The sequence below is a fragment of the Caloenas nicobarica genome, unplaced genomic scaffold (assembly GCF_036013445.1).
Source record: "Caloenas nicobarica isolate bCalNic1 unplaced genomic scaffold, bCalNic1.hap1 Scaffold_436, whole genome shotgun sequence".
Taxonomy (NCBI): Eukaryota; Metazoa; Chordata; class Aves; order Columbiformes; family Columbidae; genus Caloenas; species Caloenas nicobarica.
This window is the reverse complement of record NW_027017425.1, coordinates 1-12602: the sequence shown is the minus strand read 5'-3', so window position 1 is coordinate 12602 and position 12602 is coordinate 1. Positions and strand designations below refer to the sequence as shown.

The 12602-nt window shown below is 66.8% G+C and overlaps 2 protein-coding genes across 2 annotated transcripts in view; both read right to left on the bottom strand.

Moving 5' to 3' along the window:
• RNF40 (ring finger protein 40) overlaps nucleotides 1–3701 on the bottom strand; it is a 34293-nt gene extending 30592 nt beyond the window's left edge. Inside the window, exons 1-2 of the mRNA XM_065658062.1 lie at nucleotides 3451–3701; nucleotides 2435–2602 (exon numbers count right to left, since the gene is read on the bottom strand). Coding sequence (XP_065514134.1) covers nucleotides 2435–2602; nucleotides 3451–3582 — 300 coding nt within the window. The 5' untranslated portion in view covers nucleotides 3583–3701. The remainder of the gene's footprint in view (nucleotides 1–2434; nucleotides 2603–3450) is intronic.
• A 2146-nt stretch (nucleotides 3702–5847) lies between these two features.
• Nucleotides 5848–12186, bottom strand: LOC136002828 (basic proline-rich protein-like; the record flags this gene model as incomplete). Its single annotated transcript, XM_065658068.1, is given in 5 exon segments — nucleotides 5848–8450; nucleotides 8452–8856; nucleotides 9596–9679; nucleotides 10353–10532; nucleotides 12080–12186. Coding segments are annotated over 5 exon segments (2108 nt in total), but the record flags the coding sequence as incomplete, so codon positions are not given.
• Nucleotides 12187–12602: the final 416 nt, after the last annotated feature.

Sequence of the window (12602 nt, the reverse complement as noted above, 5' to 3'; positions counted from 1 at the left end):
GGGGACCCGAAATAACGGGGGGGACAAAATAAGGGGGGACCCCAAAATAATGGGGGGGACCTCAAAATAATGGGGGGGACCTCAAAATAATGGGGGGTGTGGGGACCCCGAAATAACCGGGGGGGACCCCAAAATAATTTTTGGGTCCCCGGGGTGGGTTTTGGGGTCCCCAAGGATGATTTTTGGGGCCCCCGGGTGGATTTTGGGGCCGTTTTTGGGGCGCAGGTGCCATTTCGGGGTCCCCACCAGCAGGTTTTGGGGTCCCCAGGGTGGGTTTTTGGGTCCCTGGTGACAATTTTTGGGTCCCTGGTGACAATTTTCGGGTCCCCGGGGTGAGTTTTGGGGTCCCCAGGATGGATTTTTGGGTCCCTGGGGATGATTTTTGGGTCCCCAAGAGTGATTTTGGGGTCCCCGGAGACGATTTCGGGGTCCCCGGGCTGGATTTTGGGGTCCCCAAGGACAATTTTGGGGTCCCCGGGGATGATTTTGGGGTCTCCAACGACCATTTTTGGGGTCCCCGAAGACCATTTTTGGGTCCCCGGGCTGGATTTTGGATCCCCGAGGATGATTTTGGGGTCCCCAAAGACGATTTTGGGGTGCTCAGGCTGGATTTTGGGGTCCCCAAGGACCATTTTTGGGTCCCCAAGGACCATTTTTGGGTCCCCAGGCTGGATTTTGGCATCCCCAAGGACCATTTTGGGGTCCCAAGGATGATTTTGGGGTCCCCAAGGACGATTTCGGGGTCGCCAGGGACCATTTTGGGGTCCCCGGGCTGGATTTTGGCGTCCCCACGGACCATTTCTGGGTCGCCAAGGACGATTTTGGGGTCCCCAAGGACCATTTTGGGGTCCCCAAGGATGATTTTGGGGTGCCCGGGCTGGATTTTGGGGTCCCCAAGGACCATTTTTGGGTCCTCGGGCTGGATTTTGGGGTCCCCAAAGACCATTTTTGGGTCCCCAAGGACCATTTTTGGGTCCCCAAGGACCATTTTTGGGTCTCCGGGCTGGATTTTGGGGTCCCCAAAGACCATTTTTGGGTCCCTAAGGACCATTTTTGGGTGCCCGGGCTGGATTTTTGGGTCCCCAAGGACGATTTTGGGGTCCCCGGGCTGGATTTTGGCGTCCCCAAGGACCATTTTGGGGTCCCCAAGGACCATTTTGGGGTCCCCGGGCTGGATTTTGGGGTCCCCAAGGACCATTTTTGGGTCCCCAAGGACTATTTTGGGGTGCCCGGGCTGGATTTTGGGGTCCCCAAGGACCATTTTTGGGTCCCCAAGGACCATTTTGGGGTGCCCGGGCTGGATTTTGGGGTCCCCAAGGACCATTTTGGGGTGCCCAAGGACCATTTTGGGGTCCCCAAGGACGATTTCGGGGTCCCCAAGGACGATTTCGGGGTTCCCGGGCTGGATTTTGGCGTCCCCAAGGACCATTTTTGGGTCCCCAAGGACGATTTTGGGGTGCCTGGGCTGGATTTTGGGTCCCCAAGGACCATTTTTGGGTCCTCGGGCTGGATTTTGGGTCACCAAAGACGAGTTTTGGGTCCCCAAGGACCATTTTGGGGTCCCCAAGGACCATTTTGGGGTGCCCGGGCTGGATTTTGGCGTCCCCAAGGACCATTTTGGGGTCCCCAAGGACCATTTCGGGGTCCCCGGGCTGGATTTTGGGGTCCCCAAGGACCATTTTGGGGTCCCCAAGGACCATTTTGGGGTGCCCGGGCTGGATTTTGGGGTCGCCAAGGACCATTTTTGGGTCCCCAAGGACCATTTTGGGGTGCCCGGGCTGGATTTTGGGGTCCCCAAGGACCATTTTTGGGTCCCAGGGCTGGATTTTGGGGTCCCAAGGACGATTTTGGGGTCCCCAAGGACCATTTCGGGGTGCCCAGGCTGGATTTTGGCGTCCCCAAGGACCATTTTTGGGTCCCCAAGGACGATTTTGGGGTCCCCGGCCTGGATTTTGGCGTCCCCAAGGACCATTTTTGGGTCCCCAAGGACGATTTTGGGGTCCCCGGCCTGGATTTTGGGTCCCCAAGGACCATTTTTGGGTCCCCAAGGACCATTTTGGGGTGCTCGGGCTGGATTTTGGGGTCCCCAAGGACCATTTCGGGGTCCCCAAGGACCATTTCTGGGTCCCCAAGGACGATTTTGGGGTGCCCAGGCTGGATTTTGGGGTCCCCACGGACCATTTCTGGGTCGCCAAGGACGATTTTGGGGTCCCCAAGGACCATTTTGGGGTCTCAAGGATGATTTTGGGGTGCCCGGGCTGGATTTTGGGTCCCCAAGGACCATTTTTGGGTCCCCAAGGACGATTTTGGGGTCCCCGGGCTGGATTTTGGGGTCCCCAAGGACCATTTTGGGGTCCTCGGGCTGGATTTTGGGGTCCCCAAGGATGATTTTGGGGTCCCCAAGGACGATTTTGGGGCCGTTTAGGGTGCCCACCTGTCCCCAGAAGCGGTTGACCAGCAGCAGGGTGGCGTCGTCGGTCGCCTGGCGCTTCTCCAGCTTCTCGATGCGCTCGCGCAGCTCGTCCTCCACCGCCTGCCGCTGCTCCAGCCGCTCCGACAGCTTCTTGTTCTTGAACTGCAGCACCTTCAGGTCCATCTCCTCCTGCGGGGACCCAGGCGGTCGGGGGGACCCAGGAGTTCGGGAGGGACCCAGGAGTTCGGGAGGGACCCAGGCATCCGGGGGACCCAGGAGTTCGGGAGGGACCCAGGCGTTCGGGAGGGACCCAGGCGTTCGGGAGGGACCCAGGCGTTCGGGAGGGACCCGGGCGGTCGGGAGGGACCCGGGCGGTCGGGAGGGACCCGGGCGGTCGGGAGGGACCCAGGCATCCGGGGGACCCAGGAGTTCGGGAGGGACCCAGGAGTTCGGGAGGGACCCAGGAGTTCGGGAGGGACCCAGGCGTCTGGGAGGGGACCCAGGAGTTCGGGAGGGACCCGGGCGGTCGGGGGACCCAGGAGTTCGGGGGGGGACCCAGGCGTCCGGGGGGGGGACCCAGGCATCCGGGGAGGGGGGACCCAGGCGTCCGAGAAGGGACCCAGGCGTCCGGGAGGGGACCCAGGAGTGCGGGGAGGGACCCAGGCGTCCGGGGAGGGGGACCCAGGCGTCCGGGGAGGGGGACCCAGGCGTGCGGGAGGGGGGACCCAGGCGTGCGGGAGGGGGGACCCAGGCGTGCGGGAGGGGGGACCCAGGCGTCCGAGAAGGGACCCAGGCGTCCGGGAGGGGACCCAGGCGTCCGGGAGGGGACCCAGGAGTGCGGGGAGGGGACCCAGGCGTCCGGGAGGGGGGACCCAGGCGTCCGGGAGGGGGGACCCAGGCGTCCGGGAGGGGACCCAGGCGTCCGGGGGCGGGGGACCCAGGCGTCCGAGAAGGGACCCAGGCGTCCGGGAAGGGACCCAGGCGTCCGGGAAGGGACCCAGGCGTCCGGGAGGGGACCCAGGCGTCCGGCCCCTCACCGTTGACGAGATCCCCCCCAGCCTGAGCGGCTCAATCAGCGTCGTCGGCGGCTGCTCCTCCCGGGCCGGTTTTTTCTCGGGGGGGCCGCTGCCCCCGTCGCCGGCCCCGCGTTTCCCGCCGGCTCCGGACATGGCGGGGCCGCTTATGGGGCGCTATGGGGCTCTATAGGGCACCCTATGGGGCCTATAGGGCGCCCTATGGGGCCTATAGGGCCCGGCGGCGGGAGACGCGGCCGCCGCCGCAATGGCGCCCGGCGAACTGCGCCTGCGCAGGCCCCGCCCGCCCCGCCAAGCCCCGCCCACCGCGCAGACCCCGCCCACCCGGGGAACAAACCACGCCCACTGGCCAAAAGCCACGCCCACCACGCGAACCCCGACTGCGGGAAACCACGCCCACCGCGCAAACCACGCCCACCGGGGGGAAAACCACGCCCACCCGGGAAACCACGCCCATCGCGCAAACCACGCCCACCGCGCAAACCACGCCCACCGGGAAAACACATTTTTGGGTCCCCAGGGAGGATTTTTTTTCTTTTATTTGGGTCCCAAAAGATGATTTTTTGGGGTCGAAAAAACATGATTTTTTTTTTGGTCCCCCGGGGTGGATTTTTGGGTCCACAACGACGATTTTTTGGGTCCGAAAAAAATAATTTTGGGGTCCAAAAAGATGAATTTTGGGCCCCCGGGATGAATTTTTGGGTCCCGAAAGATGATTTTTGGGTCCGAAAAGATGAAATTTGGGTCCCCAAGGACGATTTTTGGGTCCAAAAAGATGAATTTTGGGACCCAGGGACGAATTTTGGGTCCCGAAAGACGATTTTTGGGTCCGAAAAGAGGATTTTTGGGTCCCCAAGGACGATTTTTGGGTCCAAAAAGATGAATTTTGGGCCCCTGGGGACGATTTTTGGGTCCGAAAAGACGATTTTTGGGTCCCCAGGGTGGATTTTTGGGTCCAAAACGACCATTTTTCGGGTCCGAAAAAATAGTTTTTTGGGTCCCCAAGGACGATTTTTGGGTCCGAAAAGATGAATTTTGGGTCCTCCCGGGTGGATTTTCGGTCCCGAAAGACGATTTTTGGGTCCGAAAAGAGGATTTTTGGGTCCCCAAGGACGATTTTTTGGGTCCGAAAAGATGAATTTTGGGACCCAGGGACGAATTTTGGGTCCCAAAAGACGATTTTTGGGTCTCAAAAATGACCCCGAGGGACCCAAAATCGTCCTTGGCATCCAAAAATCATCCCTGGAGCCCCAAAAATCGTCCCGAGGGACCCGAAAAATCATCTTTTCAGACCCAAAAATCATCTTTTCAGGCCCAAAAGTGGCCCCCAAAAAATCATCCCCCGCAAACCCCGCCCAGCCCCCCAAGCCCCGCCCACTTGCTGCAGGCCCCGCCCACCCCGCCGTCCCCATGGCAACCCCGCGCGGCAGCCAATCAGGAGCGGGGAGGAGCCGGGGCCTCTTAAAGGGGCAACAGCACCTTCTCTTAAAGGGGCAACGGCGCGTGCGGACCCGCCGCTGATTTCCGGTTTCCCCCCCCCCCGCCACGCCAACCCTAGAACTCCTGGGTCCCTCCTGAACTCCTGGGTCCCTCCTGAACTCCTGGGTCCCTCCCGAACTCCTGGGTCCCTCCCGAACTCCTGGGTCCCTCCTGAACTCCCGGGTCCCTCCCGAACTCCTGGGTCCCTCCCTGAACTCCTGGGTCCCTTCCTGAACTCCTGGGTCCCTCCCGGACTCCTGGGTCCCTCCCGAACTCCTGGGTCCCCTCCCGAACTCCTGGGTCCTTCCCGAACTCCTGGGTCCCTCCCGAACTCCTGGGTCCCCTCCTGAACTCCTGGGTCCCCCCCGAACTCCTGGGTCCCTCCCGAACTCCTGGGTCCCCTCCCGAACTCCTGGGTCCTTCCCGAACTCCTGGGTCCCCCCCGAACTCCTGGGTCCCTCCCGCACTCCTGGGTCCCCTCCTGAACTCCTGGGTTCCCTCCCGAACTCCTGGGTCCCCCCTGAACTCCTGGGTCCCTCCCGAACTCCTGGGTCCCTCCCGGACTCCTGGGTCCCTCCCGAACTCCTGGGTCCCCTCCTGAACTCCTGGGTCCCCCCCCGAACGCCTGGGTCCCCTCCTGAACTCCTGGGTCCCCTCCCGAACTCCTGGGTCCCTCCCGAACTCCTGGGTCCCTCCCGCACTCCTGGGTTCCTTCCCGAACTCCTGGGTCCCCTCCCGAACTCCTGGGTCCCTCCCGCACTCCTGGGTCCCCCCCGAACTCCTGGGTCCCCCCATGTCTCCTGTATTTGGGGGGGGGGGGGGTTCCCCAAATTCTCCATTTTCAACCCTTTTATTCATCACCGAGACACGTTTTCGGGGGGGTGGGGGGGGGGAAGGGGGGACCCCCGCGCCCGCCCCTCCCCCCCCTCCCCCAGCACCCCCCGCCCCTCCCCCGCCCCCGCACAAAGCACCTTTGCATAGATCGTGGTCAAAAGGAACCTATTTTACACGGGGCTGTACACGGGTAAAAAAAAAACGGCCCCTCCCCCCGGCCAAGATGGCTGCCGGGCCGGGGGCGAGGGGGCAAGATGGCCGCCGCAATCAAGATGGCCGCCGCCGCACTCAAGATGATGGCCACCAGAATCAAGATGGCCGCCGGCAGGGATGGGGAGGGGGTGGGGGGGGGGGGGGGGGTTGTCCGCTGTGGGCAAGATGGCCGCCGCTGATTTCCTGCCCTGCTGGAGCCAAGATGGCCGCCGGGTCTGACGGCCGGTGGAGGTAAGATGGCCGCCGGAATCAAGATGGCCGCCGCTTTCTGCTCTGCTGGAGGCAAGATGGCCGCCGGGTCTGAAGGCCGATGGAGGCAAGATGGCCGCCGGTTCTCCCACCTGCCGGGGGCAAGATGGCCGCCGGCCGCGACAGCTGTTGGAGCCAAGATGGCCGCCGGTCGCGGCGTGAACCGGACGGCAAGATGGCTGCCGCTCTATCTCCGTGTGGGGCAAGATGGCCGCCACGGCCACCCAGGTCAAGATGGCCGCCGGAGTCGCGATGGCCGCCGGAATCAAGATGGCTGCCGGAGTCAAGATGGCCGCTCGTTCCCATACTGGTCAGGGCCAAGATGGCCGCCGCTTCCGGCATCCGATGGAGACAAGATGGCCGCTGGATCAAGATGGCCGCCAAATCAATATGGCTGGCAGTTCAAGATGGCCGTCAAATCAAGGTGGCCACCAGTCCAAGATGGCCGCCAGTCCAAGATGGCCGCCAAATCAATATGGCCGCCAAATCAAGATGGCCTCCAAATCAAGATGGCCGCCAAATCAAGATGGCCGCCGGTCCAAGATGGCCACCAAATCAATATGGCCGCCAAATCAATATGGCCGCCACATCAAGATGGCCGCCAAATCAATATGGCCGCCGGTCCAAGATGGCTGCCAAGTCAAGATGGCCGCCAGCCCAAGATGGCCACCAAATCAACATGGCCGCCAAATCAACATGGCCGCCAGTCCAAGATGGCCGCCAGCCCAAGATGGCCGCCAGTCCAAGATGGCCACCAAATCAACATGGCCACCAAATCAACATGGCCGCCAAGTCAAGATGGCCGCCAGTCCAAGATGGCCGCCAGCCCAAGATGGCCGCCAAGTCAAGATGGCCGCCAACTCAAGATGGCCGCCAGCCCACGATGGCCGCCTGTCCTAGGTGGCCGCCATCTTGGCGCCGCCATCTTGTGGGCGTGGCCAGCGGCCATTTTGGACTCCTCCCGCCCGCCCCATTGGCCGCCTCGGGGTCACCTGACCGGCCGCTTCACCGCCCAGCGGGCGGCCATCTTGCCCTCCGGCCGGCGGCCATCTTGCCAGCGCGGGGGGCGGGGGTTGGGGGGGGGGGGGTGGGGGGGTCACGTCTTGGCCTTGCGGCCCCTGGCGGCGGGCGGCTCGTGGGGGGCGGCGCTGGCGCAGCGCCGGGGCGGCTGCTGCCGCCGGTTCACGGGGGGGCGCGGCGCCCCTCCCCCCGCGCCCCGCCTCCTCCGCTTGGCCGGGGGGGGGTGGGGCGAAGCCGCCCCCCCGGCCCCTCCCCCGCCGCCCGGGTTGGGGGTTGGGCGGCGCCGCCGGCGCCTCCCGGGCTCGCGCTCCAGGGGGGGGCGCAGCGGGGAGCGGGGGCGGCGGCGGGTGCCGCGGGCCGGCGGCGGCGGGGAGGGGCGGCGCGCGCCGGGGGGCGGCGAGGGGGACGGCCGCTTGGGGGGGCGGCCCCGGCGCCGCTTCCCGGGGCTCGGCGGGGGGGCGCCGGCCGCTGCCGCTGGCGTCGCCGTGCCGCCGCCGGGCGGGCTCCCCGTGCTGCGCCGGCCCCGCGTGGGCCGCCCGCTGCGCTGGAGCCGCCGCTGCTGCCGCTGGCGCCGCCGGCGTTGGGGGCGGCGTTTGGGGGGGCGGCCGCGGCGCCGCTTGTGGGGGGGCGGCGGGGAGGCGGGGGGGGCGCGCGGCGGCTCCAGCACCGTCAGCAGCCGCCCCGGCAGCGCCCGCAGCACCTTGTGCGCCGGGCCGGGCCCGCGGCTCTGCCGGATCAGCGCGTCGGCGCTGCGCCGGCGCCGGCGGCAGGGGGGGATGCCGCCCGACGGCCCCGCCCCCGCTGGCCCCGCCCCCGCCGGCCCCGCCCCCCGCGACGGGGGCGACGGCGCCTCCTGGCGGGGGGGAGGCGACGCCTCTCGGGGGGGCGGGGCCGCCTGTGACGTCACCGGGGGCGGCGGTGACGCGGCCGGCGCTGCCGGTGACGTCGCCGGCGCCGGGGGTGACGTAGCCGGCAGCGCTTCCGGCGTGGCGGGCAGCGCCTCTGACGTCGCGGGAAGCGGCGCCGGCGGCGCCGGCGGCGTCACGGGGAGCGGTTCCGGCGTCGCGGGAAGCGCCGGCGACGGCGCCGGCGGCGCCTCGGACGTGGTCGGCAGCGGCTCCGACGTAGTCGGCAACGGCTCGGACGTGGTCGGCAGCGGCTCGGATGCCGCCGGGGACACGTTGGCCGCCACGGAAAGTTCCGCCGGCGCCGCCGCCGCCGCCCCCGGGGGGGTCGGGGAGGCGGCCGCCCCCGCTGGGGGGGTCCCCGGCGGGTTATTTTCGGGGGGTCCGCCCCCCCGCGTTCCCGCCGCCCGCAGCCGTTGGCTGACGCGGGTGCCCGGCCGGGGGGGAGGGGCCGGGGGGGCCCCCCCCGCGCGCGCCGGGGCCGCCGGGGTCCCCCCGGGGGGGTGGTCGCCGGCCCCTCCCCCCGCGGCGGGGCGGCCCCGCCCCCGTCCCCGGACGGGACGTCGGGGGCGGCGGCGGCGGCGGCGGCCGCCCCTCCCCCCGGCGGCGGGGGCGCCGGCTCCTCGTCGTCCTGCGGGGGGCGCAGGCGGAAGCGGCCCCCGCCCCCCCGCGCCTGGTCGATGTCCTTGCGGGCGGCGGCCACTTGTTCCTGCGGGGGGGGGGGGGAGGGGGCGCGGAGGTCAACAGAGGGGTGCGTCCCGGATGCCTGGGTCCCTCCCGGACGCCTGGGTCCCTCCCGGATGCCTGGGTCCCTCCTGAACACCTGGGTCCCTCCCGGACGCCTGGGTCCCTCCTGAACACCTGGGTCCCTCCCGGACGCCTGGGTCCCTCCCGGACGCCTGGGTCCCTCCTGAACACCTGGGTCCCTCCCGAACTCCTGGCTCCCTCCCAGACGCCTGGGTTCCTCCCGCACTCCTGGGTCCCTCCCAAGCAAATGGGTCCCTCCCGGACGCCTGGGTCCCTCCCGAATTCCTGGGTCCCTCCCCGAACTCCTGGGTCCCTCCCGGACGCCTGGGTCCCTCCCCGAACTCCTGGGTCCCTCCCGGACGCCTGGGTCCCTCCTGATCTCCTGGGTCCCTCCCGGACTCCTGGGTCCCTCCCACACTCCTGGGTCCTTCCCGGACGCCTGGGTCCCTCCTGAACTCCTGGGTCCCTCCCGCACTCCTGGGTCGCTCCCGAACTCCTGGGTCCCTCCCGGACACCTGGGTCCCTCCCGGACGCCTGGGTCCCTCCTGAACTCCCGGGTCCCTCCCGGACGCCTGGGTCCCTCCCGGACGCCTGGGTCCCTCCTGAACTCCTGGGTCCCTCCTGGACTCCTGGGTCCCCCCGGACTCCTGGGTCCCTTCCCCGGACGCCTGGGTCCCCCCACCCATGGGTGCCCCACCCACCTCCGCCAGCTTCAGCTCCTCCCGGCTCACGTCCTCCAGCGACGCCTCCAGGAAGTTCATGGCGTAGCGCTCGATGGGGGTGAGCTGCAGCCGAACGCCTGGGTCCCTCGGACGCCGGGGTTCTCCCCCCCGGACGCCTGGGTCCCCCCCCGAACTCCTGGCTCCCTCCCGAACGCCTGGGTCCCTCCCCGGACTCCTGGGTCCCCCCGAACGCCTGGGTCCCCCAAACTCCCCTGTCCCCCCAAACTCCTGGGTCCCTCCCGAATGCCTGGCTCCCTCCCGAACTCCTGGGTCCCTCCCGAACGCCTGTGTCCCCCCAAACTCCTGGGTCCCCCCGAACGCCTGGGTCCCCCCAAACTCCTGTGCCCCCCGAACTCCTGGGTTCCCCCGGACTCCTGGGTCCCCCCGAACGCCTGGCTCCCTCCCGAACGCCTGGGTCCCTCCCGAAATCCTGGGTCCCTCCCGAACGCCTGTGTCCCCCCGAACTCCTGGGTCCCCCCGAAAGCCTGGGTCCCCCCAAACTCCTGTGTCCCCCCGAACTCCTGTGTCCCCCCGAACTCCTGGGTCCCTCCCGAACTCCTGGCTCCCTCCCAAACGCCTGGGTCCCCCCAAACTCCTGGCTCCCTCCCGAACTCCTGGGTCCCTCCCGAACGCCTGGGTCCCCCCAAACTCCTGTGTCCCCCCAAACTCCCGTGTCCCCCCGAACTCCCGGGTCCCCCCGAACGCCTGGCTCCCTCCCGAACGCCTGGGTCCCCACCTGCTCGACCAGCGCCGCGATCTCCTGCTCGGCCTTGGAAAGCTCCTCCTCGGGCTCGGGGCCGCCGCGCTCGTCCTCGGGGCTCAGGCTCTCGCTGAACTCGGCCATGGCCGCCACGCGCTCGGCCTGCGCCTGCGAGGCCGCCCGGATGTCCTCGGGGTCCTCGGCCCCGCACAGCGCCTGGGGACAGCGGGGACGTTGGGGACATCGGGGACGTTGGGGAGGTTGGGGACATTGGGGGCAATGGGGGCAATGGGGACATTGGGGGCAATGGGGACAATGGGGACAATGGGGATATCATGGACATTTGGGACATTGGGGACATGGGGACAATGGGGAAAATGGGGACAATGGGGACATCATGGACATTGGGGACATTGGGGACATTGGGGGCAATGGGGACATTGGGGGCAACGGGGGCAATGGGGACATTGGGGGCAATGGGGACAATGGGGACATCATGGACATTGGGGACAATGGGGACATGGGGACAATGGGGACATCATGGACATTGGGGACAATGGGGACATGGGGACATGGGGACAACGGGGGCCAATGGGGACAATGGGGACATGGGGACATCATGGACATTGGGGACATCGGGGACAATGGGGACAATGGGGACATGGGGACAATGGGGACATTGGGGACAATGGGGAAATGGGGACATTGGGGACATGGGGACAATGGGGACAATGGGGACATTGGGGGCAATGGGGACATTGGGGGCATTGGGGACATGGGGACATCATGGACATTGGGGACATCGGGGACAATGGGGACAATGGGGACATGGGGACAATGGGGACAATGGGGACATGGGGACATGGGGACAATGGGGACATGGGGACAATGGGGACAATGGGGACAATGGGGACATCATGGACATTTGGGACAATGGGGACATGGGGACAATGGGGACATTGGGGACAATGGGGACATGGGGACATTGGGGACAATGGGGACATCATGGACATTGGGGACGTTGGGGACATTGGGGGCAATGGGGACATGGGGACAATGGGGACATGGGGACAATGGGGACAATGGGGACATTGGGGACAATGGGGACATGGGGACAATGGGGACATGGGGACAATGGGGACATGGGGACATTGGGGACAATGGGGACATGGGGACAATGGGGACATGGGGACATCATGGACATTGGGGACATTGGGGCAATGGGGACATGGGGACATTGGGGACATTGGGGACATGGGGACATTGGGGACAATGGGGACAATGGGGACATTGGGGACAAATGGGACAATGGGGACATTGGGGACAATGGGGACATCATGGACATTGGGGACATTGGGGACATTGGGGACAATGGGGACATTGGGGGCAACGGGGACAATGGGGACATGGGGGCATCATGGACATTGGGGACATTGGGGACATTGGGGACATGGGGGCATCATGGACATTGGGGACATTGGGGACAATGGGGACATGAGGACATCATGGACATTGGGGACAATGGGGACAATGGGGCCATGGGGACATTTGGGGACATCAAGGCACATTGGGGACATCAAGGGACATTGTGGGACGTGTGGCCACAGGGGACACTGGGGCCACCAGGGACATTGGGGCCACCGAGTGACATCGGGGCCGCTGGGGCCACCGGGGTGGAGGGGACGCATGTTGGGGCCGCGGGGACACGAGGGGACACCCCGGGGACATGGGGGACATTGGGGACACCCCCTCCCCACCCCGACCTGCTCCAGGATGTGCGTTCGCCGCGTGGCCGCCGGGTCCTCGTCCTCCTCGCCCTGGGCGTCCCCCGTCCCCGTCGCGGTCGTTGTCCCCGTCGCGGTCCCGGTCCCTGTCCCTGTCCCGGTCCCTGTCCCTGTCCCTGTCCCTGTCCTTGTCCTTGTCCCGCTCGGGCCGTCCCGGCTCCTCCGGCGTCATGTCAAACAGCTCCCGGATGGTTTGCTGCGGGGGAACGGGGGCAGGCCCGGACGCCTGGGTCCCCTCCCGGACTCCTGGGTCCCCTCCCGGACTCCTGGGTCCCTCCCGGACTCCTGGGTCCCTCCCGCACTCCTGGGTCCCCTCCCGGACTCCTGGGTCCCCTCCTGAACGACTGGGTCCCTCTCGCACTCCTGGGTCCCTTCCCCGGACGCCTGGGTCCCTCCCGCACTCCTGGGTCCAACCCCAAACTCCTGGGTCCCTCCCGAACGCCTGGGACCAACCCAGGACGCCTGGGTCCCTCCCGAACTCCTGGGTCCCTCCCGCACTCCT